General features: G+C 44.4%; 1 protein-coding gene across 3 annotated transcripts in view; it reads left to right on the forward strand.

Annotated features, from left to right (window-relative positions):
* PARN (poly(A)-specific ribonuclease) overlaps positions 1–26926 on the forward strand; it is a gene marked incomplete at both ends in the record, with an annotated part of 167266 nt that overhangs the window by 30352 nt on the left and 109988 nt on the right. For all 3 annotated transcript variants that reach the window (XM_080704716.1, XM_080704717.1, XM_080704718.1), the window contains 6 exons: positions 2953–3030; positions 8439–8482; positions 10189–10231; positions 12603–12678; positions 14651–14761; positions 15297–15366. In XM_080704716.1, coding sequence (XP_080560842.1) covers positions 2953–3030; positions 8439–8482; positions 10189–10231; positions 12603–12678; positions 14651–14761; positions 15297–15366 — 422 coding nt within the window. The remainder of the gene's footprint in view (positions 1–2952; positions 3031–8438; positions 8483–10188; positions 10232–12602; positions 12679–14650; positions 14762–15296; positions 15367–26926) is intronic.

Consider the following 26926-nt stretch of genomic DNA (forward strand, 5'->3'; position numbering starts at 1 on the left):
GTTGCTGTGGCTAGCCTCAAACCTGCGATCCTCCTGTCTCCGCCTCTCAAATATTGGGATTAAAGGCATGCACCACCATGCTTGGCTTGTGAACACTTTTCTTTGATCATTATCCTCTAAACAGTATAACACAATAACTATTTACATAGCAATTCCATTGTATGATGTATTATAAGATATTACAATCATGGCTTAAAGTATATGGAGGATGTATATAGCTTATATGCAAATAACATACCATTTGATGTAAGGGACCTCAGCCTTTTGGTAATTCATGGGAGTTCCTGGAACCAATCCCATGTGGGTCCTGGGGGATAATGTGTATGCACACAGTTATACACTACATAATGATGCTTTGGTCTGTGATGGGCTGCATATACCAGGGTGGTTCCATAAGATTATAGAGGAACTGAAAATTTCATGTCAGTATTTTTACTTTATCTTTCTGTGTTTAGCTATATTGAGATAAATAAGTACCACCGTGTTCCAGTTGCCCGCAGTATTCAGTACATAGCATGTTATACAGGCCGATACCTCGTAGCCTTGGTATGTGGCAGGCTTTGGCATCTAGTTAGACCATCTTGGTTTGTGTACGTATGTTCTGTGATGTTCATCCAGTGATGAAATTGCCTTAACAACATGCTTTTCAAGAGGTGTCCCAGGCATTACATCATGCACAGGAGTGAACGTGTGTCTGTGTACATGTACACACACCTACCCACCCGCAAGTGTGGGCCCGTCTACATAGGCCTTTACGCCGTGACCTCAGCTTCCATCCGGTACCACGGGGCTCCTGTTTAGCTCACTCTTTCCTTACTTGCAGCTTCTTCTTTGTCAGTGGCGATCCAGTTCCTCTATCTGTATTAGATATATTTGCTTAAGCCTGGCAGACACATAGAGTAGTGACAGACTGTGAACCCCTACCTGTGAGAAGCACAGTGCTGATCACACCCAGCATGTATGTGCAGTTCTTCTTGTCTTTGGCTTCAGAGTGTCTAGTCAGGATGAAGTTTTCCAAGCTCCCCTCTTCTAAGCCTCCTTATTTAGTAGTGTTTGGATTTATTTATTTATTTATTTATTTATTTATTTATTTATTTATTTATTGGTGGTACTGGGGTTCCTGGAAACCCTTCTACCTCCGGGCTATACTCCCAGACCTATTTTATACTTTTTATTTGGAAACAGTGTCTCTTAAGCCAGCACATCTGGCTTTGAACCTGCGCGATCCTCCTGTCTCCGCCTCCCAAGCATGGGGATTACAAGCGTGCGCCACCACGCCCGGCGTAGTGTTTGGATTTCTTTGTGCACGTGTGTGTGTGTTGTACTGGGGATGAAACCTAAGGACATTCTGCCTCCAGGGTACACTCCAGACCTCTTTATTTTTTTATTTAGAAACAGAGTTCTGTTAAGTTGCTGAAAGCCTCATTAAGTTGATGAGGCTGGCTTCAAACCTGCAATCCTCCTGTCTCAGTCTCCCAAGTACTGAGATTACATGCTTGAGCCACCCCACCCGACTCTGTTTGGATTTCACTTGGGATTCTCTGCACACCATTTCTATAGTTTTAATCAGTGCTTGGTATTTAAGCATTGTATCCAAATAAGAAAATAGAAAAGGCGTAGCTCAGAGGTAGAATGCCCCTGGGTTCAATCCCTAGTACGAAACGAATCCAAACCAAACCAAACAAAGGTGCTACTAGGTGACAAACATAAAAGCTTAGGCTGATTTCATTTCTCCTCAATTTTGAAATGTTAAATCCAAGCAAGGTGACAAAGGTGTAAGTCTAGGTTCACATTGTACTCTGGTAGTTTAATTTTTATCAAGATGGAGTAATTATTATTGTATTATTATTATTGTATTCATATTGTAGTTTAGTTGATTCAGAAGCAATAATGGAAATGTACTTAAGATTAAGTCTATGGACTTATTTTGAAACAGGATCCTGCTAAGTTGCTGAGGGCCTCACCTCATTGCTGAGGCTGCCCTTAAACGGTGATCCTCCTGTCTCAGCCTCTAGGTACTGGTTTTGCAGGTGTATGCCACTGTGCTCAGTTTAGGCTCTCTGAATTTTGATGCAGATGACGTAGGAAAGTTATTGTGTTTAATATAATTAGAAATTAATTATTTTTACCTTTTAGTATTTTATTAATGTATCTTTTCAAATTAGTTGGTTGCTTTGGAGTCTTAAAATATATGTTTGGAGTTTGTTTATAAATCATTTGACAGTTCCAGGGGCTCAGTGATTTTAGATTTTACCTTTAGAAAGCGCTTCAATCAAAATTTTAGTAGCTGGGTCTTTGGGGATATGCCAGTAGTTCCAGCTACTCAGGAATCTAAGACAGCAGAGTCACTGGAGCCCAGGAGTTTGTGGCAAGTCTGGGCCACAGAGTGAGACTACATTGAAAAAAAATTTTTTTTCTTATTCCTGATTTTTGAGAGTGACAAGATTAATACAAACCAGAGAAAAAGATTAATAGAAGTCAAAATCATTTCGAGCATTTACTTTACATTCTGGATTTAACATTTCTTTCTTTTTTTTTTCTTTCTTTTTTTTTGGTGGTGCTAAGGATTAAACCCAGGGGCATTCTACCTTTGAGCTACACCCCCATCCCTACTGTTTATTTTTTATTTTGAAACAGGGTCTCACTAAGTATCTGGGGCTGGCTTTGAACCCAGATCCCCTGTCTCAGCCTCCCAAGTACTGGGATTACAAACGTACACTACCATGCCCAGCTTGGATTTAACATTTCAAAATTGAGAAGTGAAACCAGCCTGAGCTTGCATGTTTGCATATGCATATATATATTTACTGATGAATAAGTATACGCAAATGCATAAATATGTACATTTAATGTGGAAAAAGATGAAATTTAATCCAAGTCTCCGTGGAATCATAGCATATGTCGTGTTCTCGGACCCTAGTCTAATCTTTTCCTGACTGTGACTCTCCTTAGGGAAAGCTTGTCATCGGGCACAACATGCTGCTGGACGTCATGCACACCGTTCACCAGTTCTACTGCCCCCTGCCTGCGGTAAGTGCCGCTCAGCCTCTGTTCAAAATGCAGGTCGCTCTGCGCGCGCCACTTCCTTGTATACAGCACGTTCCCAGAGAGGCTCACACGCTCTTGGTGGTATATTTGCCGAGATGAACAGATAAGCTCCAGTGAGGGGCTTTCAGGGATCTGCCATTGCCCGCGCAGGGTTCAGGCTTTGTTTCATCTTCCTGCTGACGGCCCGCTCACTTAGTGCTGGGCAGGGGACCTGGGCCCCAGCGTGGGTTGCTAGTTTGGTATTACTAAACTGGAACTTAAAAGGGCCGTGGAAGGTAACTGGTGTCAACACAGCTGGACCAGCGCCACAGGGGTCTCGCTCCACTGAATCCTGTTGATGGCTCCCTTCGGTTCTCTGTTGACTCCGTTACTGTTGTTTTATCATGCTTTGAACCAATCCCCGATGTGCACCGGGCATAAGCCTCCTTGGCACCTCTTCCGTGCCTCTGCATGTGGCACCCCTCTCCCATCACTCTGCCTCCCATCTCTTGTTTTCTCTGTCTCCTGACCTTTAGTGTTATCACCCACTTTTGTAACTTGGCTGTAGATACCAGCATCTTTATCCTCAGCTCTGATCTCTCTCAGGACTGGGTATATATTTCTTGCCATATCTCCGGCACTTCCCCCTGGCTATGTCTCAGAAAGGTTGTTCAGGATTCGTGTGTCTCATATGAGATATTTAACTCCCAATGCCTTTTTTCCTTATACAGTTGCCAAAACCCATTCTTTTTCCTGATTCCATTACGGTAGATGCTTCTCAGACATCTCTGGTGCTGTTTTGGTATCAGTTTCGATGCTTCCTCTGTCCCCAGATCGGGTCCATTGCAAAATCTTGATAATCATCTCCATGCTGGATTCTTTTCATTTGAGCTGCAAATAGCCTCATTTTTCACCTGCAGTTCAGCAAACACGAGTCTGAATTCTTTATCCCCCTTCAATATTCAGCCTATCCTTTAAACCAGAGGTGTACGAATTTCTCCTATAAAGGTCAAGATAGTAAAGTACTTGGTTTCACTTGGGTGTGGGGCACATACCTGTAATCCCAGTACTTGGGAGGCTCAGACAGGAGGCTTATAGGTTTGAGGACAGCCTAAGTAATTTGTCAAGGTTCTTAGTAACTTAGCAAGACCCTATTTCCAAATAAAAAATAATATAGGGCTAGGGATACATCTCAGAGGTAGAATGCCCCTGAGTTCAGTCTCTAGTATAAAAAAAAAGTCTCTCTCTCCCAGCTCTTTGCCATAATAGCCCCCAGACTACTATAAAATAAACGAGCAGGTGAGGCTATGATACAGTTAAGCTTGATTTACAGGATGTGTGATGGGCCAGGCCGGGTGTGGTGGTGCACACTTGTAATCCTCCCAAGTTTACTTGGGAGGCTGAGACAGGCTTACAGATTTGAGGCCAGCCTCAGCAACTTGTGGGGCTCTCAGTAACTTAGTGAGGCCCTGTTTCAAAATAAAGAATAAAAAATAAGGCTGGGAGTGAAGCTCAGAGGTAGAATGCCCTTGAATTCTATCCCTGGGACCACACATACACGCGCGCGCGCGCGCGCGCGCACACACACACACACAGGATAAGTGATGCCACCTTTGGCCTGCAGGCCTAGTTTGCAAGTTTCTGCTTTAAATACCATCATATAGCTTGGCATGGTGGCACATGCCTGTAGTCCCAGTACTTGGGAGGCGGAGACAGGAGGATTGCAGGTTCAAGAACAGCCTCAGCAACATTGTGAGACTCTTAGCAACCTAGGGAGACCCTGTTTCAAAACAAAAAATAGTTTTTTTTTTGCATAAGCAAAAATTGGGGTTGTAGCTCAGAGGTAGAATGCCCCTAGATTCAATCCCAGCACCACAAGAAAACAAAACAAAGTGCCGTCATATTAATGTTTGTCACTGTGCACCGGAAAACAGCTTGGTTTAGCGCACACACCTCAAGCCTTTCTTACTTTTGCATGTTTTAGTCATGTTGCTCCATCAGCATCTTTGATTTTATTAAAAAATTTTTTTTTGTGGACCTGGGGATCGAACCCGGGACATTCTACCTCTGAGCTACATCCATAGCCCTGTTACTTATTCTTTACTTTGAAACAGGATCTCACTAAGTTTTGGAGGGCCTCACCAGGTAGCTTAGTGAGGCCTTATCCTCCATCACAGCCTCCCAAGTACTGGGATTGCAGGCCTGCGCCACCGCGCCCGGCTTTCTATCCCATCTTGATCCCTCTCCCTGAGTACAGTGGGTGCATCATGCCTCTTGTCCTAGTTCTGCAGCTTTAGTTCGACTCTGCTTTTCATGACAACCCTGTCACGCTCTGGGAGCCAAAGGCTTTGTAGTCGTTAACTCTAAACAAATGCTATGGGGATAGAGCGACGTTTTATTTTGAAGAGCTCATAAGTGTTTCAGATTGACCACTTCTTATTGGCTAAGTAGAGCAGATAGCAGCTAGCTCCTCTCCTGACTTTTTGACCTTGAAAGCTATGAAGTTATCAGTAAGGAAAGAGGGAAGTATTTTTAATACAGTGTTTCTGGGTGTTTTGAATACCAAACAGAGCTTGGCACATAGGAGCCATTAAATATTGACTTAATGAAAGAGTATCTTCCAGCTGTGCCAGTTGAGTAATCTTCTGATGGATGCCTCTGCCCACATCACTGAATCCACTTAAAATTTTTAAATCGTCTCACAGTCTTTGTTTTTCTATGTAGTTGACTCCTTTAAGCAGGTGGGTCAGGCTTCCTCAGGTCCAGCCCAGCCTTGCTGTGGAGTCTAACCACGTGTTACTCTCTTTCCCAGCCGGACCAGCTCGTTTCTTCCCTGAGAAGTTCTTTGTGTTCTTGCAGTTCTGTGGTTTTTCTGTGTAGTTTCCTTCAACCCGAATTTTCTCTAGCTTTCCTCAGCCTTCACAGTTCACAGCTTTACTTTTCCAAGGGCCAGCTTCGCCTCCTCCTTGAAGTTCTCCGTGCCTGCTGCCTTATTGCCCAAGAAGTGATCTCCTCTTTCTCTGAATTTCCACACAACTTAGTACTGCTCTGGTACATACGTTTTGCATTGATGATACAGCATAACCTCCTTCCCCTTCCCAGCAGTGAGCTCCTTGGACAGGGAGCGCAGCCTTTTCATTGAGAGCCTGGCGTTGCATTTTGTATATGAGCACTTAATAAATGTTAACTCGAGTGAGACGAGTCTTGAATCAAACTCTAGTAGACAGCACGTGATTTGTTGTACTTATAGGAGGTGGGCTAGGATAAGCAGATTTATCCCATGCTTTATTACTGAAGCAGCCTGGAGAGTTGACTAAACATTTTCATGTTCTGGCATGACATTGTCAGAGGGAGAAAATGTTTTTCTTCTGTTTGCCTTTGGGAGAAGCAATGAAATAGACGAGAAAACCTGTTTAAAATGTTAGGACGTTTTACACGCACTAGCATCAAAGTTCCTATTTAAAAGTACACTAGAGAGCCGGGCGTGGTGGCGCACGCTTGTAATCCCCACGCTTGGGAGGCAGAGACAGGAGGATCGCGCAGGTTCGAAGCTAGCCGCGCGCGCTGGCTTAGGAGACCCTGTTTCCAATTAAAAAAAAAAAATGTAAAAATAGGTCTGGGAGTGTAGCCCGGAGGTAGAAGGGCTTCCAGGAACCCCAGTACTACCAAAAAAAAAAAAAAAAGTACACTAGAGAATCTATACTCTAGAGTTGCCAGTTAGTGGGAGAGTCTCTTCTGAGAAGACATCCTGGTGCTTGAGCGGGACCTTTGGGAAGGCGTTAAAACTCTGCTGGATGTTGGGCCTGGGAGGAGCCATAATTTTACCTTTTTTTAATTTTTGAGGTGTGGGGATTGAACCCAGGGGCATTCTACCTCTGAGCTACACCCCGAGTCCGACTTTTTATTCTTTATTTTGGAGGGTCTCACTAAGTTGTGGAGGGTCTCACTAAGTAGCTAAGGCTGTCCACGAACCTCAGTCCTCCTGTCAAGCCTCCCAGGTATGGAGATTACAGCCATGCGCCACCACGCCTGGTTTGCATTGTTATTGAGAGATTACCAACCATCATTCTGGCATTTTTGTTTGCTTTAGCATTGAAGCACTTGTTCGTGTATTGTCTGTTAATTTAACGAAGGCCACTGAAAGGCGGGTAAATACTTACGGCTAAGTACAGTCTATATTTACTGGCTAAAAAGCTAATGGGAAATGGCAGTTTCCTGTGAAGCATGAATAACGTTGAGGAGAGGCGTCGCTTACAAAGGGCCAGGAGTGTGACTACCCACTCCAGCAGGGCAGTTATGGTTGTAAATGAGCTAATTCAGAGCGGGCGCTCATGCCTGCTCCGACTTCCTGATGGAAGTCAGCTGGGAAGACGGAGTGTCTAATGTAGGCGCTTGCCGTTAGTGCCACTTGAGCAATTTTCTGAGCACTTGAACCAGGAATCATATGTCTGTTGAAAAGTCTGGGTTTTGGTGGCCATTTTAACTAACATTCAGAGCTGGCCCAGTAGAGGTCTGAGATGGTCTGCATTGTACCCATTTCCTGTATGAGCCATCTAATGGGGACAGCACTGCTCTTCTCACTACTAGGAGACGTGTGTGTAGGGAGCAACCTGTGAGCTATAACGACGCTCCCCAGAGTGGTCAGAAGCCTCTCCAGTAGATGGTTTTCTACAGACACAAGAAGCTACCAACTGCCTTTTCTTTTAGCCATACGATCCTTGAATTTGACTGTATTTTGGTTATGCAAAGGTTAGTGATCAGGTCACATGACTCTCAGTTGGTGAGTAATTGGAAAGATCTTTTATGGTACTGAGGATTGATTGAATCCAGGGCATTTTACCTCTGAGCCACATCCCTGGCCCTATTTTTATTCTTTATTTTGAAACAGGATCTCACTCATTTGCAGAGGGCCTCACTAAGTAGTTGAGGCTGGCCATGAACCTTTAATCTTCCTGTCTCAGCCTCCCAAGTACTGTGATTACAAGTGTGCAGCACCACGCCTGGCTTATTTTTTATTTTTATTTTTATTTTATTTTTGTGGTACTGGGAATTGAACCCAGAGGCATTTTGCCTTTGAGCTATATATACTCCTAGCCCAATTTTATTTCTTATTTGGAAACTTGGAAACAGTCTTGCTAGGTTGATGTAAGCCTCATCATTTGCTCAGGCTATCCTTGAACCTGTGATCCTCTTGTTTCAGCTTCCTTAGTACAGAGATTACAAGTGTGCCTCACTACCTGCAGCTGGGAAGATTTTTTAAAAGTAATTATTAACTACAAATGGGGTTTGCATATCTTAAGGAGTGTGAGGTATGATGGTTTCTTTGAGAAGATAGCTATGAACCCGAGCTGCTTTTAACATACCATGGGCATATAAGGAAATTTTTAATAAGCCTTTCTCTTGATTTTTAGGACTTAAATGAGTTTAAGGAGATGACAACATGTGTTTTCCCCAGGTATGTTTTCTTTGAGGACTTGTCTTTCATTTAAAACAATCATTGTGACATTCACAGTACAAGCAGATACGTGTATATTATTATTATTATTATTATTATTATTATTATTATTATTATTATTTTGGTGGTACTGGGGTTCCTGGAAACCCTTCTACCTCCGGGCTACACTCCCAGACCCATTTTTATACTTTATTTGGAAACAGGGTCTCTTAAGCCAGCAAGGCTGGCTTCGAACCTGCACGATCCTCATGTCTCTGCCTTCCAAGCGCGGGGATGACAAGTGTGCGCCACCACGCCTGGCTGCAGATATATATACATATATACACATATACACATATACACATATACACATATACACATATATATATATACACATATATATATATACATATATACATATATACATACATACATATATATATATATATATATATATGTATATATATATATACTGTTTATTTTTTGTGGTAGGAATTGGACCCAGAGGTATTCTACCACCAAGCTACACCCCCAACCCTCTCTTATTTTTATTTTGGAGCAAGGTCTCACTAGGTTGCTGAGAGTCTCACTGCTTGCAGCGGCTGTCCTCAAAACTGTGATTCTTCTGTCTCAGGCTTCTAAGTACTGGGACTACAGGTGTGTGCCACCATGCCCGGCCTTAAAGTAATCTATGAAAACCACTGGGTCATGATTAGAATCCATTTAACATAAGCTGGGCAAATGATTGAATCTCCAGCTTTGTGGTGGCTGGCTGTTTTAAGTTTATGATTGTTTTATTATCCCCTTAAAAATCAGAATTTGACATGAGAATGAAAACAGGTAATCACTCATTTTGTCAGCCCACATCTTGCCATCCGAAGGTGGTGAGGATTTCCTAAGACGACTGCTCTTCATGTGCGGCATGTACGTTATAACCACTCGAACACCAGGCTGAGAGTCCCGTCATGTCAAGAATTGTCTGTCTTGCGGTGTTTCCTGTTCACTTTAAGTCAGGACCTTTACCTGTTCGTGTTTTCCACCGTTAAGATTGCGTCCTGTTTTTGATACGTCACGTGTCTGAGAGCGCATGTTGGCGTGTGGAGCCTACAGAGCCACGTCCTGTCTTAGGACCCGTTCGCAGGGGCCGGTGTGGTAGCCGGGCAGCTGCACCTTGAGCCGCGCTACTTCTGCCTTGTTATTTACACATCACATGAGTGGGAAAAGAAGTAGGGAATACAGTTTTTCATATTATTTAGTCTCTCTGTTTAGTATTTCCAATCTCTGAAACAGAATAGCAAGAAATAACAATATATTTGCCTCCCCATAAGAATTTATTTTATACCAATCAGATTAGAGCAGTAGTTGGTAGCAGCTTAGGAAGGTGAGACCCACACCAGCACTTGAGCCGTGTGAAAGCAGCTTGGCATGTTCCCTGGGCGTTGGAGCAGGGACTGTTCTGCAGCTGCTGGGTGTGGTCCGTGGCGATGGACTTGAGCCCCGGGAGAGGGTAGCAGTGAGCCTGCTGCTAGGTTCAGAATGGCTGATAACCCAGGCTCCTCTGCCCACTTGTAGGTGTTTATGTATTAAATATGTTTTGTGTATTTTATATAGTAAGTATATGCTAAATAGGTATTTTATATATGAAACTATTTTATGTATTGAGGTAAAATTCATTTTGAACATTGATACACACTGTGTTTACCGTATTAAAAATTCTTTTGTTTTAGACTCTTGGATACTAAATTGATGGCCAGCACACAACCTTTTAAGGTATTATTTAAATTTGAATTGTCAGTGACAAAATGTATTTGGAAATGTTTTGAATTATTCCTAGTGGCTTTGGAATTCTAGGCTTTTAAAAATATCTTAGCCGGGCGTGGTGGCGCACGCTTGTAATCCCAGCATTCGGGAGGCTGAGACCAGAGGATTGTGGTTTGCGGGCAGCCTCAGCTACTTAGGCCCTATGTAACTTAGTGAGACCCTGTTTCAAAATAAAGAATAAAAAATAGGGCCGGGGGTGTAGCTCGGAGGTCGAATGCCCTTCTGTCCATCCCCAAACCTGCAAAATAAAACCAAAACCAGCCAAACAAAAACCCTCAAACACATCAAAAAGAACAAAAGCATGGAAGAAAGAAGAACAGAAATAAGTACATCAGATTGTGAACAGCAGTTGATTTTGAGTGGTGGAAGTATTTGTTTTGTCCTTTTTTATTACTTTTGAATATAAAATTCTAATAATAAAATACACAATATATTTTAATAGGTTGCACATGTTTACACTTTGTCCTTTCATTTGCTTTTTCTTATTATATGTATGTTGGACATTTTTTTTTTTTTAATTTGGTACTGGAGATTGAACCCAGGGGCATTCTACTTCTGAGCTACACCCTAGCCCTATTTTTATTATTTACTTTGAAACAGGGCCTCCCTAGGTTGTGGAGGGCCTCCTAAGTAGCTGAGGCTGGCTGTGAAAATGCCCCAGCCTCCCAAGCACTGGGATCACAAGCTTGCGCCACCAGGCCTGGCTCTGTTTTGGATATATTTCTTGAATTAGTAAAATTCAAGTCAAGGTATAATCATTTCCTACTTTGTCTTGAAAATAGATGAACAGAAGAACAGTGTAGCTTTCCGGCAAAAGATCTGTAGTTTTTTAATGCAGCTGTAAAGATCATCTTCCGTTGATTATTTTCTTTCCTTCCTCTCCTTACTTATTTTAGTACTGGCCATTCAAACCTAAGGCCTCACACAGATAGTGCAAGTGCCCTACCGCTCAGCCATCCCCCTAGCTCTTTTTATTTCATTTTTAAAACAGGGTCTTGCTAAATTGCCACGAGTCTCACTACTTGCTGAGGCTGTCCTCAAACTTGTGATTCTCCTGTTTCAGCCTCCCAAGTACTGGGATTACTGGCGTGTGCCATCACGCATGGCTCTTTTTATTCCATTTTGAGACAAGGTCTCACCAAGTTGCCCAAGATGGCCTCAAGCTGGTCTTAAACTTACAGTCCTCCTGCCTCGTCCTTCACAGTGGCTGATACAGGTGCATGCCGCTATGCCCCACTGATTATACTTCCCTTTTCATTTCTTCCTGGTACTGGAGGCTGAACCCAGAGGCATTCTACCCCTGAGTTATATCCCCAGCCTCTCTTTCTTTCTTTAAGAAATGGTCTCACCAGGTTACTGATACTCTTGATAAATTGTTCAGACTGGTCTTGAACTTGCCATCCTCCTGTCTCAGCCTCCCAAGTACTGGGATTTGTAGGCACGAGGCACCATGCCTGGCCTGGTTATACTTTTTAAATTTTTTTTTATTGAATTGTCAGTGACAACATGTATTTTGGATTGGTGCATTGTAGTCATACATCTTAATGCATTAATGCACGGAGTACTCGGTGATAGAGGCGTACACATGCACATCATTCATTTAGCCCTTCCCCAGCCCCCTCCATTCCTTCCCCCTTCCTACTGTACTTTTTTTTTTTTTTTTTTTTTTTTGCGGTACTAGGATTGAAACCGAGAGGCATTCTACCTCTGAGCTATACTCCCAGCCCTGTTTTTTATTCTTTTATTTTGAGACAGGGTCTCACTGAGTTGCAAAGGGCCTCACTAAGTAGCTGAGGCTGTCCACAAACCGCAATCCTCCTGTCTCAGCCTCCAGAATGCTGGGATTACAAGCGTGCACCACCATGCCCAGCCCTACTATACTTTGTGTGTGTGTGTGTGTGTGTGTGTGTGTGTGTGTGTGTGTGTGTGTTACTGGAGATGGAACCCAGGGGCATTCTACCTCCGAGCTATATCTCCTAAGCTATTTTTATTCTTTATTTTGAAACAGGGTCTCACTGAGTTGCAGAGGGCCTCACTAAGGAGTAGCTGAGGCTGTCCTCCAACCCAAATCCTCCTGTCTCAGCCTCCCAAATGCTGGATTACAAGCCTGCGTCACCACGCCTGGCCCCTACTATACTTTTGATGGAGTGAAAAATAAACTTGCTGCTTTTCCACATTGCATAAAAGATGACTTCTGTTTCTTTAAAGTGCACCAGGGGGCAGTATGAGATACTTGTAGTGTGTGTCCTGCCAGTGTCTCTTAATGAGATGTTGCCCTGAGATGATGAAGTGCCATAATTCTCTACCTCCTGGTTTGCAGGATATCATTAATAACACATCCCTTGCAGAACTGGAAAAGCGGGTAAAAGAAACACCTTTCAACCCTCCTAAAGTTGGTAAGAAAATTAAACAAACCTGAAAACCTTCAAGCAGTTTGAGAGTTACTTATGTATATACTGCAGAAGAAAGATGCAGTGGCTCTAAAACTGAACTGCACATTTACAGATGTTGGCCAGGTTAACTGTTCTCGTGCCCTGTGTTAAGTGACTGCTTCCTGAATAAACATAGTTCTCTAATTCTACATCTATCTTATGTTAATAGGGTCGGGCAGGCGTTCACTCGAGAAGTTTGTCATTTGAAGCTTAAAGGCTGATATTTTATAATGCTGGAATCCTCCCCAAACTTGGTGTGCCCTTTTATATGGTGTGTGGTTTAAGCAGAGTTGGTGGCTAATCTTTAGGAGTAGAATGAAAATATATTTTCTGCTTCAGAAAAGTCCACAACTGGGTTGACTGATGATTTTGAAGAGACTGGTACCCCCTCCCCTCTAGCTCTTGAGCTGGTTTCAGGAGAGGAAACAGCACCTTGGAGGGAGGTCAGAAGTCAGTGGGGCCGGCCCTTGTGAGGTGATGGTGTTGTGCTGTGGCCCACCACCGCCAGGGTGTTTGCTGAGCCTCCTGGGTGCTGCTTCCTTGGCTCTGTTAGCCTGATTATGCTGCAGAACTGTAATTAGCATTCCATTAGCAGTAGCCTGAAAACTTCTAAAGACGTTGATAATAGGACTAATGGTTCAAAAATTGATAATGGAAGGTATTAAAGCGGCCAAGATTATTTGCCTCCCTTTCTGGGTAATAGTCCAAGAAAGGAATTAAGAAAAGGGATGGGTTGGGGTGGGAGAAAACCCAGACCCTGCCTGTCACAATATAATGGAAATAATTGGTTTGGGAAATGACGTGTTTCAGTCGCTGGTAGTGTTGAAGATATCGCTTGAGAGGCTACCATGCCAAAGGGTTTTCTTGGAAAGCTTTGAGTATAACATTTAATACTTACAGAGGTTAAAGCCTTTTTTATTGAAGAGTGTTGTATTGACATAGGAACAGATACGGCCTTTTCATTTTCCAATCAGGCTTTTGGTTCTGAGTTGTCGTAGCTCCTTGACATGCAGCATCAGCATGATTCTAGCAAATCATTATTTATGAGCAAGAGTTTTGTCCTGTGGTTTCCACATCCAGTTCTGGGGTGGGTAGGCCATCCCAGAATGAAAAGAGCAGGCCGCTCTTTTCAGACTATATCTGCCTGTGTATGTGTATCAGTATGACAAGAGGCTCGTGCTAGAGAATGCTCCTTGCTCTGCCGTGGCCCTGGGACCAAAAGGCAGCATTTTCGCAAATTCTGGTCTGCGTTTGGAGTGCGTGCTGTCATACTCAGCTCTCTAGGCTGGAGACACAGCAGAAAGCGTTGCTGATTTTGAGCTCCAGTCCTGCGTGGAGTCTTTTTTCCTGGGGGCAGTGTCACTCGGGGCGTTGATAGCTCTTACTGGGCATTAGCTGTGTACCAGGCACTGGATGAGAGCTTTACTTACAGTGTCAGCTGGTCCTCACAGAAGCCGAGGCAGGAGGATTCCGTTGTCTCCATTTTACACAGTTGGAGGCTCAGAGGTGAAATGGCTTGCCCAGCATCGCAGAGATGGAAACGGAGACAGTGTGACTCAGGGCCATGCTCTTCATACCTGCTGTGTCCTGGTGCTGTGTGATCATGTGTAGGGAGGGACTTTCATGACTAGGCCGCAATCAGAAGAGCAGTCACTGTCGTGGGCAGGTCTCAAGCCAAGCACTGGGTGCCTTTGAGAACCTACCTGAGGTGTTTCTGAAGTCTGGCCCAGGGCCCTCGTTTTCCATCACTGTGTAATTTCCTAGAGAGAGGTCTTTTGTCGAGAGAATTACGGAGGAGGCTTGTGTGTCCCTGGCTTATTGAGGGTGTGGCTGCAGCACATGCTAGTGCAGTTTGGGTTTGGCAGGGCACTGTACTTACTGCCTTAACATTCCCTCATGTCCTGGGGGAAACTTTTTCTTCTTTTTTCCTCTGCAGAAAGTGCAGAAGGTTTCCCAAGTTACGACACGGCTTCTGAGCAGCTCCACGAGGCAGGCTACGACGCCTACATCACGGGGCTGTGCTTCGTCTCCATGGCGAATTACCTAGGTGCCCACCTGGCCTTCCCGTGGACACCCAGCGGCCCGAGTGGATCTCGCCACCTCGCAGGCCACGGCGACACAGTACCATAGCCTGGGGGAGGGACAGCCCAGAGGGCTCTGCCGTTCTGGACCTGGGAAGCCCAGGGTCGGGGTGTCTGGTGAGAGCTGGCCTTCAGGTGGCTGGCAGAGGGAGGAAGCTCTGAGTGTCTCTAATTACCACCACCTGCCTCAGATGCCATCACGTTGAGGGTTAGGCCTCCACATGATGAATTTTGATGCGGGGGCACAAATGTTCAGTCTGTAGCACTACCAGTTGTCTAGGTTCCATTCACCCAGTTAGAATCGGGAAGCGGGGTCAGAGGTAGGAGCTGGAGGGGAAGGGGAGAGCAGAGGAGAGGAGAGGGAGGGACCTCTGGCACTGACCGGTGCAGAGTGCCTTGTGCCTTGCCAAGCCAGGACTGTTGACTTGCACGTATTTTTGTCTGACTTTCAGGCTTCGTCCACATGATTGTGTATAATATCTTGCTTCTTTTCTTCATTAGGTTCTTTTCTCAGCCCTCCAAAAATTCATGTGTCTGCCAGGTCAAAACTTGTCGAACCTTTTTTTAACAAGTAAGTAATCAGAAGACCTTGCCCCCACTCCCATCCCCATTCCTTACTCTGTGTGAGCCTGATAATGTGGAGGACTGGGAACAGTGGTACATTCTTAGATCAAATATTTTTCATCTCTAGTAACTCAGATTTTTTTTTTTTTTTTTGTATATGTGTGGTACTGGGGATTGAACCCAAAGGCATTCTACACCCAAGCTATACCCCCAGCCCAGTTTTATTTGTTATTTGGAAACAGGGTTTCGGTAAGTTTCTGAGAGCCTTGCTGAGTTGCTGAGGCTGTCCTTGAACCTGCAATCCTCCTCTCTCCGTCTGAGTACTGGGATTATGGATGTATACCACCTCACTCGACTCAGATGGCTTTTGAAAATAGAAACTGAGCAGAAATAACCGATAAAATGTATTAGAAGAAGAAAGGAAGGAAGACAAAATTGCCAAAAGTAGTATGTCTCTTCAAAGAAAAACTGGCAGTTTTGGCATTTAAATTACGAATAAGAGAGACATGTGTGTGCAGTGAGACCTAAACCTTAGCAAACTTTACATTTCAGATTGTTTATGTTTGCATCACTCTCTGATCACATAATATTATTTCTAAAAAGGTATTAGACACATGACTTTTGGGATTGGCACCTTGACCTCTGGTCTGAGTGGGCCCAGTGAAGCCACGGCTTGACTCTGTGTCTTCGTTGTTGGAAGGAGTCAGCGTGGCTGGGGGAGAACTCGAGTTCAGAACATATTTTAAGACTTGTGCTGGGCGTGGGATACATGCCTGTCATCCCAGAACTTGGGAAGCTGAGACAGAAGATCACAGTGTGAGGCCAGCCTCAGCCACTCAGCGAGACACTATTTCAAAATAAAAAGATCCGGGGGATAGCTCAGAGGTAGAATGACCGAGTTACATCCCCAGTACCAAGGAAAAGAAAAAAAGAATCTCAAGATTGTTACTTCAAAGTGCAGTTTGTGCTCGTTGGCAGTTGAGAACGGGGTTGTGGATGTGACTCTCTCGCAGGCTGTGTGGGGCATGGTGCCGGAGCCCTGGGCCTGCCTCTTTACCTTGGCTTTCTTATAGGGCTGCTGTTAGGTGCTGTGTGAGCCGGGCAGAACCGAGCAGCCCACCGCATCCCCACCGTGGGAAGAAGCCGCCTGTTAGTGTGGGTTAGGTACTGTGTCCTTGCATCAGTGCCACTCAAGCCCGCTGTTGCTCTTCGCGTTGGAATGCTGATTCCCTAGGATGACTAGACCAGTTCTTGTACCACATGCTGTACTCGGGTGGCTGCTGCAAGGGCGGATGCTAACTCCAAACCTGGGGACCTCTGCGTCAGTGTGGTCAGAGTTAGGAATTTTATCGTACTGTGGTGTGTGTGTGTGTGTGTGTGTGTGTGTGTGTGTGTGTGTGTTTAGTTTTTTTGAGATGGAGCCTCACTAAGTTGCCCAGGCTGTCCTCGAACCCTTTATCTTCCTGCCTCAGCCTTCAGGTTAGCTGGGGTTATGGGCATGTGCCCCCATGTCCCACTTAATATTTTTTTAAAATCTTTGTTGTTCTTTTCTACAAAAGCACAGAGGTAATATGTATGATTTTCTAAACATCTTTCAGGGTAAAGTGGGTAATGCGTGTGGTCTTGCCTCCAGATACTTCCACGTGGGGAATAAGCTTCCAGGTACCAATTTTGGTGTGACACAAACATTCAGTGTGTAACACTGCTACTTCCCTAGCACCCACTCACCCGTCAGAACTGAGAGGGTTTTAGGTGGGAGTTGGAGGAGATGGGGAGGGAAATATGCAGGAGAAACCACTAACATTGTAAGTTTTTTAAGGTGCCTGGTGCACATTGGAAAATAAGTTGAATTCTTCTGTGTGGAAAATTGATTGTACAGTCTATTTCCTTAAGGATAAAAAAGGATTTTCCTAGTTCTTAACTCTTATTTTGGGAACAGTACTTATCTTTGTAGCTCTTTGGCACTGTTGACTTACGCTGTGGACAGAGGAAGCCACAGGTGGCAGCAGATGTGGCTGAGACCCAGCCTTCCTCACGCTGTCGTGTATGCGATGCGGAGTTCATTGTTCCACGGTATTTTTCAAATGGCAAGTGCTTACTGATTTGTAAACATTTGAAACAACAGCCCTGCATTAAATGTGGCTCTTCTTAAATATGACGGTGGATAAAAAAATGGGTCGGATGCAGGCTGCATCTGGTTTATCAATCATGTATGTGACTGACATGGAGAAGAATCAAAAAGCTTGCATGACCTTGTATGTTTCTTGGTCATCCTATATTGCTAATACCGTATGACAGTGTTATTCAAAAGAACTGGACAGTAAATATGTTTTTTTTCATTTCACTTTTTAGATTTTTCTTTTCTCTTTTGCAGTCCTGGGGATTGAACCCAGGGCATTGTGTATCCTAAGAAGTGCTCAACTGCTGAGCTACACCGTTAGCCCTGTATGTAACTTCATTTTAAAGCGGACGTCTAGAAGCTGGTGTGATATCACACACCTGTAACCCCAGTACATGGGAGGCCGAGACAGGAGTATGGCAAGTTCAAAGCCAGCTTGGCAACTCACAGACCCTGTTTCAAAATGAAAAATAAAACAGGGCTGAGTGTATCATAGAACATGCCTTTTAGTTCAATCGCTAGTACCATGAATAACTAAATAAATAATAAAGTGGACATCCATCTGTTCAAAATGTTTATGCTGAAATCTATATGTATACTAAAAATAGTTGAGTGGAGGACAGGATTCAGGAGTCCTATAATTTTGCAGTAAAAATTCCTGCCTAACTTGATTTTTTTAAGTGTATTTCATCTGTAAAGGAAAAATGTTTTCTTGGTCTTTGAAGGGATAAAATTCCAGTGGGCTTTGAAATGAAAAGCAGTTTTGCCATTTTGTGTTGGAGGGGCTCAGCCACGTGCACCCCTCACTGAGGACCTGGGCAGGCGTTGCTTCCCTCAACACATCTTTCTGCTTAATATTGACCTGCTTTTTACTACTTACAGATGCAGTTTATGATATTGAGCCTTGATTTTTATCACTTTCCAAGGTTATCCCTGTATAAAACCGTCTAGCATTTTCCCCCAACATTATCTCAAGCTGATGATTTTAGAAAATTTTATAGTTCTTTCCAAAGGTTAACTTGACACCAGGCGTTTCTAAATGCAAGCTTTCTTAAACATGCACAGTTCTAACATAAATTTGATGAAAATTTGTATCAAACTGGCCACATATTTATTTTGTTTCCATCCGATTTTTTATAAAGTAAACCTTGGCTGGGCATGGTGGCACACACTTGTAATCCCAGTACTTGGGAGGCTGAGACAGGAGAATCACAGGTTCTCAAACAGCCTCAACAAGTAGTAAGACTCTCATCTACCTAGTGAGATCCTGTTTCAAAATAAAAAATAAAATAGGGCTGGGGTATAGCTCAGAGGTAGAATGTCCCCGAGTTCTAGCCCCAGTGTGCCCCCCCTCAAAGTAAACCTTGAGGAGAAATAAACTCCACCAATTTCTGACTCAAACATGCCAAGCATGTGCTCTGCCACTGTGTCTGACACTAGATTAATAAAAACTAGCATTTAGTGGCATTCGTTATGGTTTTGGGGAAAGCTTTATTGAGTCATTGAGAAAATCCCAAGACAGCTGGTGTTTGAGCGGTATGAAGATCTTATGAAATAGGAGGCTTTTTTTATGTGTATGGTACTGCTAGTAGAACCCAGGAGCATTCTGTCTTCAAGCTATATCCCAGCCCTATTTTATTCTTTATTTTGAAACAGGATCTCACTAAGTTGCGAATTGCTAAGTAGCTGAGGCTGGCTACCGACCTGCGATCTTCCTGTCCCGGCCTCCCAAGTGCTGGGCTTACAAGCATACGCCACCAGGCCTGGCTTTTTACTTCATTCTTCTGTGATGGGCTTGTGTGGGCCAGCGAGGACTCTACCACTGAGCTATGCCCCCAGACCAGTGCGAGGTGTTTTCCAAGCCCTGCTTGCTAGAAGCCAGGATTTCTCATGGGCCTAGGTACCTCCTGCATGCCTCCTTGCTTGGTGGGCATGAGAGAGCTGAGTCATGGTGGTCAAGTGAGACCACTGCTAGCGATGACTCTGTGGAATGTCCTCTGTATTTGTGTTGGAGGCTGTCTGGTCAGGAAATGATTTGTCTTCTTTTATAACCTTGGTTGGTTTTAATCGATGCATGGAAAACCAGTCTTAGAGAAGATCCTTTGGTCAAATCCTTTTAGGCTGAAGAGCTAAAAATACTCTGTGCTTTTCCTTTTTATTGTACCACAGAAAGCATGAAATCCGACTTTCGCCTTATGTTTTATTAACAGCCATCTGTCTCTGCAAGACACCTTGAATGTTCTTGTAGATAATCGTTTTTGAAGGTGTTTCTGGGGAGGCTGTTTTCCATTTACCTCGGTTCTTAGAAAGAGGAAGGAAATGAGCAAGGCTTTTGATTTTGGCCATCCTCTGCAAGAGGGCCTTGGGGAGGGCCCTGCCTGCAGGGCACGGGGGTGGGGGGGTCGCTGCCTGTTCTGGATGCAGGTGTTCTCAATCTGGGCAGAGTTCCACGTGGAGTCTCTGTCCTGGGGCAGGGCCACTTGATGTTCTTCCTGAGCTGCGGGCAAGGTGATGAGCCAGGCAAGGAGGGACGTGCGCTTGGACAAATGGTTTCTTCCCCTGTAAAAGGGAGATAACACTCTTCACAGAAGCCTTCTGCGGAGGTTGTAAGGATTGCACGAGATGTGAGCGGTCTCTGATAGTTCCTAGAACGTGGTAGTTACCCAGCACACATTGTTTTCCTTTGTGGAAATATGGGGATTGGGGAGGATTGGGGAGATAATGGTCAGAGGGTAAAAATATCAGTTAGAAGTAAGTTCTAGAGATTTATTATACGTCAGTGTGACTCTGATGTTAGCAGTGTATTGTAAACTTGAAATTTGCTCAAAGAGGAGATTTTAATTGTTCTTACCACAAGAGGATGTGTAGAGTGACACATTTGCGTTTGTATCAGCTTGAGCTACCCATCCATGTATCTGTATTTCAGAACATCATGTTGTACACCCTAAGTATATGCAGTTCTTATTTGTTAATTAAAATATAATGAGGAAAAATATAAGAGAATCTAATATACTAGGAAGTTGAATCAAAGTAGATATATTATGTGCTGGGGGTGTAGCTTGGTGGTAGGGTGCTTACCTACTAGGAACATGACCCTGAGTTTAATCCCCAGCACTGCAAAAAAAAAAAAAAGAAAAGAAAAAATAGTGTGTGTGTGTGAGAGAGAGAGAGAGAGAGAGAGAGAGAGAGAGAGAGAGAGAGAGGAGAGAGAGAGGGGAGAGGAGAGAATGTGTTTTTGTTTTTGGTAATGATAAGGAAAGGTTTGTTACCAGCATGGACATAACATTGGAGTACAAGCAGCTGCCATGTAAAGTGTCTGTGTTTGTTTATTCCTACTATTTAGTGTTTGGTTATTAAAAAAAAAACAGGCAAAGATGTGTCAGATTGGTACATAATGGAAGCAAGATAGCTTTGATTTGGGTGTTCAAAAAAGCTCTGTTATTCACATGACTAAACGCAGCCATTTATACAAATCTCTCGGAGCCTTAACTAGAGAGGAGCCCTTATGGTGCCTGAAATAAAGTGTGCCAGTGCTTTTTCCTTGTCTTCTATAGAAAGCAATCATATGCCTGCAATAATTTGGTTTTTTCTTATAATGTGCATGTACTACTTGCTGGGCCTGGTAGTGCACGCCTGTGATCCCAGTACTTGGGAGGCTGAGGCAGGAGAATCACAGGTTCAAAGCCAACCTCAGCAACTTAGCAAGACTCTGTTTGGGAAAAAAAAAAATAAGGCTGGGGGCATTGCTCAGGGTGTAGAACGTCCCTGGGTCCCACCAGTACAGTTAAAAAGAACGCGTGTGCTTGGTGGTTAATATCAGAGATTTAAAACTGAAGGATCACTGAGGAAAACAACAACACCAAAGACCAGAGCCACCCGCCTTTCTTCCCGGCCCTCGCGCTGGTGATGGTGGAGCATCTCTAACTCGCTGGGCTGTCATGGCTGCCACGCTGCCCTTTTGCCCAGTGTGCAAGGTCAGGGTGGCCAGCGCACTGGTCACGGGCCCGCAAGTCTGTCTGGAGAGTGTGGCCTGAGCACCTGCAGAGCGGCCCTTGCTTAACCTTCTGTCCTGCTTGTCCCTCCTCGCCCAGGGGACTGCTTGCCCTTTGTCGCAGCTCCACCCTCCTCCATGAGACTCCGACTTCCCAACTCAAGCACAAATTGTAGCACAGTGTGTCTGTTGGTAAGCACGCGGCCATGATGTCACAGCGCTCCACAGGATTGCTTCCCATTCGAGTTGAAAATGTAAAAGGCCATTGGGTTGATTTCTCCAGTTGCCTGAGCACTTTAGAATGTTGAGTAGTGGGACCCCAGTTCTCCTGTTACCTGTCTGGTCTTGGGAAAGCTACTTACCCTCTCTGCCTATGACAGTGTTGGTTCCCGTCTGAGAGGGAGCGTGTGCCGTACAGCGCCTGGCCCCGTGTCATGGCTGTCGTGCTTTGAGACCTCTGAACAGATGCTGAGGATGGAAGGAAAGCAATTTTGTTTTCATAAGAGAAAACTTGTAATTCTGCCTTTTGCTATGTCTATACCTTTTTAATAAAATTTTTTATCTTTTGTGGTACTAGGGATTGAACCCAAGGGCATTCTACCTCCAAACTATACCCTAGCCCCTTTTTTATTTTTTGGTTTTGAAATAGAGTCTTGCTAGGTTTCCGGAAGTCTCACTAAATTGCAGAGGCTAGCCTTGAATCTCAGCCTCCCGAGTACTGGGATTACAGGCCTCCACCCTTAAACAGGACATGGTCTTGAATCGTCAGCCTTGACGGGACAGAGCAGGAGAACCCTGCTGATGCGTCGGTGATGCAGAGGCGGAAGCTTGGATGTGCTGTCCCCTCTGGTTCGTGCTGCCTGTCCCCTTCAAGGGATGTGGTTGTTTTTAGTCTTGTGCTGTACAGCATTTTCAGTTGGTTTTAATGGGAAGGGAGAGTGAGGAAATAGCATCTAGTAGGTGATTTATTAGAGCTGTTCCTTCCCTTAAAAAAAAAAGGCTTTATTGAGATACAAATCAAACATACTATATAGTTCATCCATTTGATGTGTACAGTTTAGTGGGTTTGGTATATGACATTATTAATTTTTTAAAAATTGCACTGAGTATATAAAACAATTTTGCCATTTTAACCATTTTAAGTAGACAATTTGGGGGCATTAATGACATTTGTAGTATTATACAAGCATCGCCACTTTATTTTTTCAGAACATTTTCATCACCCCAGACAGAAACTTTAACCATTAAGCAGTAGTTTCCCATCTCCTCTCCCTCCACCCAGGTAACCTCTGCTCTTCTCTCCTCTCTGAATCTGTCCTTTTCTGATTTGTTTCTTTCTGAGCAACTCATTGTTTCAGGGAGACTTTAATCTGTTAAACTATTGATATTTTAGAAACACTGGGAGCATTTCTTCCTGGGATCAGCTCACTGCACGCAGATTCAAGATGCAGAGAAAGTGCTTGCACAGCCAGGCGAGGCGGCAGGGAGGGGAGGGGCAGAGGCTTCGGGGCGGCTGGACTGAATCATGTCACGTGCCCCCAGATAGCCCAGGTGGATCATTTGTCTTTCCTTTTTTTTTTTTTTTGGTGGAACTAGGAATTAAATCCAGGAGCATTCTACCTTTTGAGCTACACCCTCAGCCCTATTTTATTTTCTATTTGGAAAGAGTCTCACTAGGTTGCTGAGAGCTTCAGTAAGTAGTGGAGGCTGACCATGAACCTGCCATCCTCCTCTCTTAGCCTCCCAAGTACTGGGATTACAGGCATGTGCCACCTCGCCCAGCTTAAAGATCCTTTTTATCCAAGCAACTTGGGGAACCGAAAAGACCTGAGCATGACTCTGAGGTAAAAGGCAGGACTTTGGTCCAAGAATGCAAGAATAAAATACACCTTTTCGATTAGGGAAACATATATTTTATAAACTAGAGAAAAACTAGCTCCAGGCCTTCTGGAGTTCGTGCATCTGCTCCAAGCACTTGTCATGCTGTGATTTTACTTCTCTGTGGTACCTGAGAGTTTGAGACAGAAGAATAGCAGGTTCAAAAAAGCCTCAGCATCTTAGACTCTGTTTTCAAATAAAAAATAAAAAGGGCTGGGGGTGTAGCACCAAGGTAGAATGCCCCTGGATTCAATCCTCAGTATAAACAAAACAAAATTTTAAGAGTTAGCTTGATTTGATTGCCCTGAAAGTTGTTTAGCACACTGGTTTTCAAAAGGGCGCTCAGGGAAGTCCCGGACACACTGGGTGTTTAGCCTTAGTCTGGTTTTTAAGGCCGGCTGCTGGTGCTTGCTCTTTGACTCCTTCAGGGAAGGGGAGTACTTACCTGACGGTGACAGTGATATCTAATTTCTTTATGCAACTTTTTTTTTTCTTTTTGCGGTGCTGGGGATGAACCCAGGGTCCTACACATGCTAAGCAAGTGCTTTCCCACAGTCTCTTTTGCTAAAAGATTTATCGGGTGCACCCCTTTTGTGACTCCTCAGCACCCTCCATGCAGCAAGCCAGTCCCACCCACGGTACTCTTGGGGCAGTCCTTGGGCTGAATAGACTCTTGTATTTGCTCCCGCTACTTTAAAACACGTTTCCCTCTGGCTTATCTTGTTTATCATTACAATAAAAAAGTAATTTGCCCAGGAAGAAAGAAATCAATCAGCCCCTGGATGTATATTTAAGCAGCCTGCCTCCTGCACAGTTGGGCATTGTATTAGTGTCCTGTGGTCTGAGTACCCAATTACTGCAAGCTTGGTGGCGTGCAATAGCAGAAATTTATCCTCCCACAGTCCTGGAGGCCAGGGTTCCAAATCAAGTCATCAACAGAGCTGAGCTCCCGCTGAAGACTTCCCTGTGCTGCTGGCAGCAGGTGTTCCTCGGCATCCTGTCCCCTGGCCACTGCAGCCCTGCCTCCATGGTACCTGGTCCTCCTCTGCGCGCTGGTCCTGTCTCCCTCACCTCGACTTCTAAGACACTGGTGGTGCCATGTAGGGTTCACTTGTATAATCCAGGACAACCACTTTGTCTCCTTAAATTTTTTTTTTTTTTTTTTTTTTTTTTGCGGGTCTGGTGATGGAACCCAAGGGCATTTGACCTTTGAGCCACACCCCCTGTCCTGTTAAACAGGGTCTCACTAAGTTATGGAGGCCTCACTAAGTAGCTGAGGCTGTCCGTGAACTACGATCTTCCAGTCTCAGCCTCCCAAATGCTGGGATTACTAGTGTGCGCCACCATGCCCAGCTTCACAGGCCTTAATTTAATAATATCTAGTAAGGTCCCCCCCCCCCCCTTTTTGTGGGTCTGGGGATGGAACCCAGAGGCATTTGACCTCTGAGCTACAGCCCCTGCCCTATTTTTTTATTTTTATTATTATTATTATTTTTGGTGGCACTGGGGTTCCTGGAAGCCCTTCTACCTCCGGGCTACACTCCCAGACCTATTTTTAATTTTGGAAACAGGGTCTCTTAAGCCAGTGCGGCTGGCTTTGAACCTGCGCGATCCTCCTGTCTCTGCCTCCCAAGCGCGGGGATTACAAGCGTGCGCCACCACGCCTGGCCTTATTTTTTTATTCTTTATTTGAAATAGGGTCTCACTAAATTGCAGAGAGCCTCACTAAGTAGCTGAGGCTGTCTGCGAACCACCATCCTCCAGTGTCAGCCTCCTGATTGCTGGAATTACAAGCACTAAGCCCTTTTCTAAATAAGGCAGTACCCACAGGTTCCGGGCATTAGCATGTGGACGTAGCTTTTTGGAGGCCACCATTGTGCCCACCCTGGCCATGTTGATTGTAGTGAAGTCAGTGTTTTCAGGTACTCTTAACCTTGCACTGGTCCTGGTCAGGAGCAGGCAAGGGTTACTTCCGAGACTAGTTAGCATTTAATTTGCAATGTTCTAGAGTTAAATGTGTTCACTAAGAACTTTAGGCCAGCTCCCAAAAGCAGACCTATTGAATACCTTCCACCCTGCGGATCTGTCCCTGCGCCCAGGTTTCTGACGGCAGCCCTCAGGCGATAGATAATGTCTGCATTTTAAAGTGGAGACCTCCTGGACCAGTCAGGAATAACCTAGGGCTGTCCTTGCCTGACGTTCTTCCACAATAGCGCACAGTCTGGAAGAGGCAAGGCTCCCTTTGGTCGTGGATTTTCTTGCAAGAGGATGGTGGTATCTTTGGGAGATTTCTTTTTCTCTCAGTGTTTGGCCAGACCTGGGATTCCAAAGCATGTTGTCAGCCAGGCATGGCGGTGTACACCTCTAATCCAGTACTTGGGGAGACTGAGATAGGAGGATCACAGGTTCAAGGCCAGTCTCAGCAATTTAGCAAGATGTTGTTTCAAAATAAAAAAAATACAAGGCTGGGGATATAGCCCAGAGGTAGAATGTTCCTGGGTTCAATCCCTAGTACCAAAAAATAAATGAGTAAATAAATAAATAAAGGATGCTGACTTTGCCTGTTGGGTTGTGTGGGGCTGGTTTTCTCCCGGCCCTGCAGAGGTGGCCTTTGTAGAATGCTTCATTTAACATTTTATCGGATGTAATTTGATAAGGTTCATTTGCTGGAGACTTCCAGTGAGCGGTTGGTTTTCTCTTCTTTCTCTTCGGAGCTATCATTCCCAGTCCTGATTCTGCTGAAGACAGAAGGGAGTTGGCTGCAGGACAAATGTTGGGTAACGCTCCATTTGTCATAACAGCGAGCTGCTGGATTGAAAACTGCATCCCCCCACCTGAGCGAAATTAAAATAACGGATGCCACGGGGCTCCCTTCTGGCCAGTGCTTACCCTTACTCTACTGGAGTTCCAGTGAGCAAATAAAGAGCCTGTTTTGTGAGAGATGTTTGCATGCTTCCTGGCCTGATGATAAAATTAGTTTTTTATAGCACATAAATATGTATAATGATGAGCCCTTCCATACAGGGTTCTTAGGAAGTGCTTTTACTGCTGTGCCCTGAAGGAAATACCAAGGCCATTTGCAAGTCAGTAGAGCTGGTAGCTGTTAAAGGTTTCAATTTTCCATTGAAAGGCTTGGGACTTGAGGTAAGCTACAAATTAATTCACTGCCCACAATTTGTTGGTATTAGATTGCATTCAATATTTTTGCATCCTGCTCTTAAGGGGTATAAGAGGGGTTCAGTTTTACTTGGAAACCTCATTTTTTAAATAAAGCAAGAATGTAGTATTGATGGAAACAGAAAGCAAAAAAACCAAAAAAAAAAAAAAAAAACCAAGAAAACCAAAAATTATTTTGGCAGAGCTTGGATTGAACCCAGCATGTTGCACAAGCTAGACAGTGCTTTACCACTGAGCTATACCACTGCTCCCCACTCGCCACTTTAAAAATATTTTATTTTGAAACAGGGTCTTGCTGAGTTGCTCAGGCTGGCCTTGAACTTGCAATCCTCTTGCCTCAGCCTCCTAGGTAGCTGAGACCACAGGTGTGCGCTCTGGTCTAATGCAAATGCAAATTTTTAC

The sequence above is a fragment of the Muscardinus avellanarius genome (genome assembly GCF_963383645.1).
Source record: "Muscardinus avellanarius genome assembly, chromosome: 10".
Taxonomy (NCBI): domain Eukaryota; kingdom Metazoa; phylum Chordata; class Mammalia; order Rodentia; family Gliridae; genus Muscardinus; species Muscardinus avellanarius.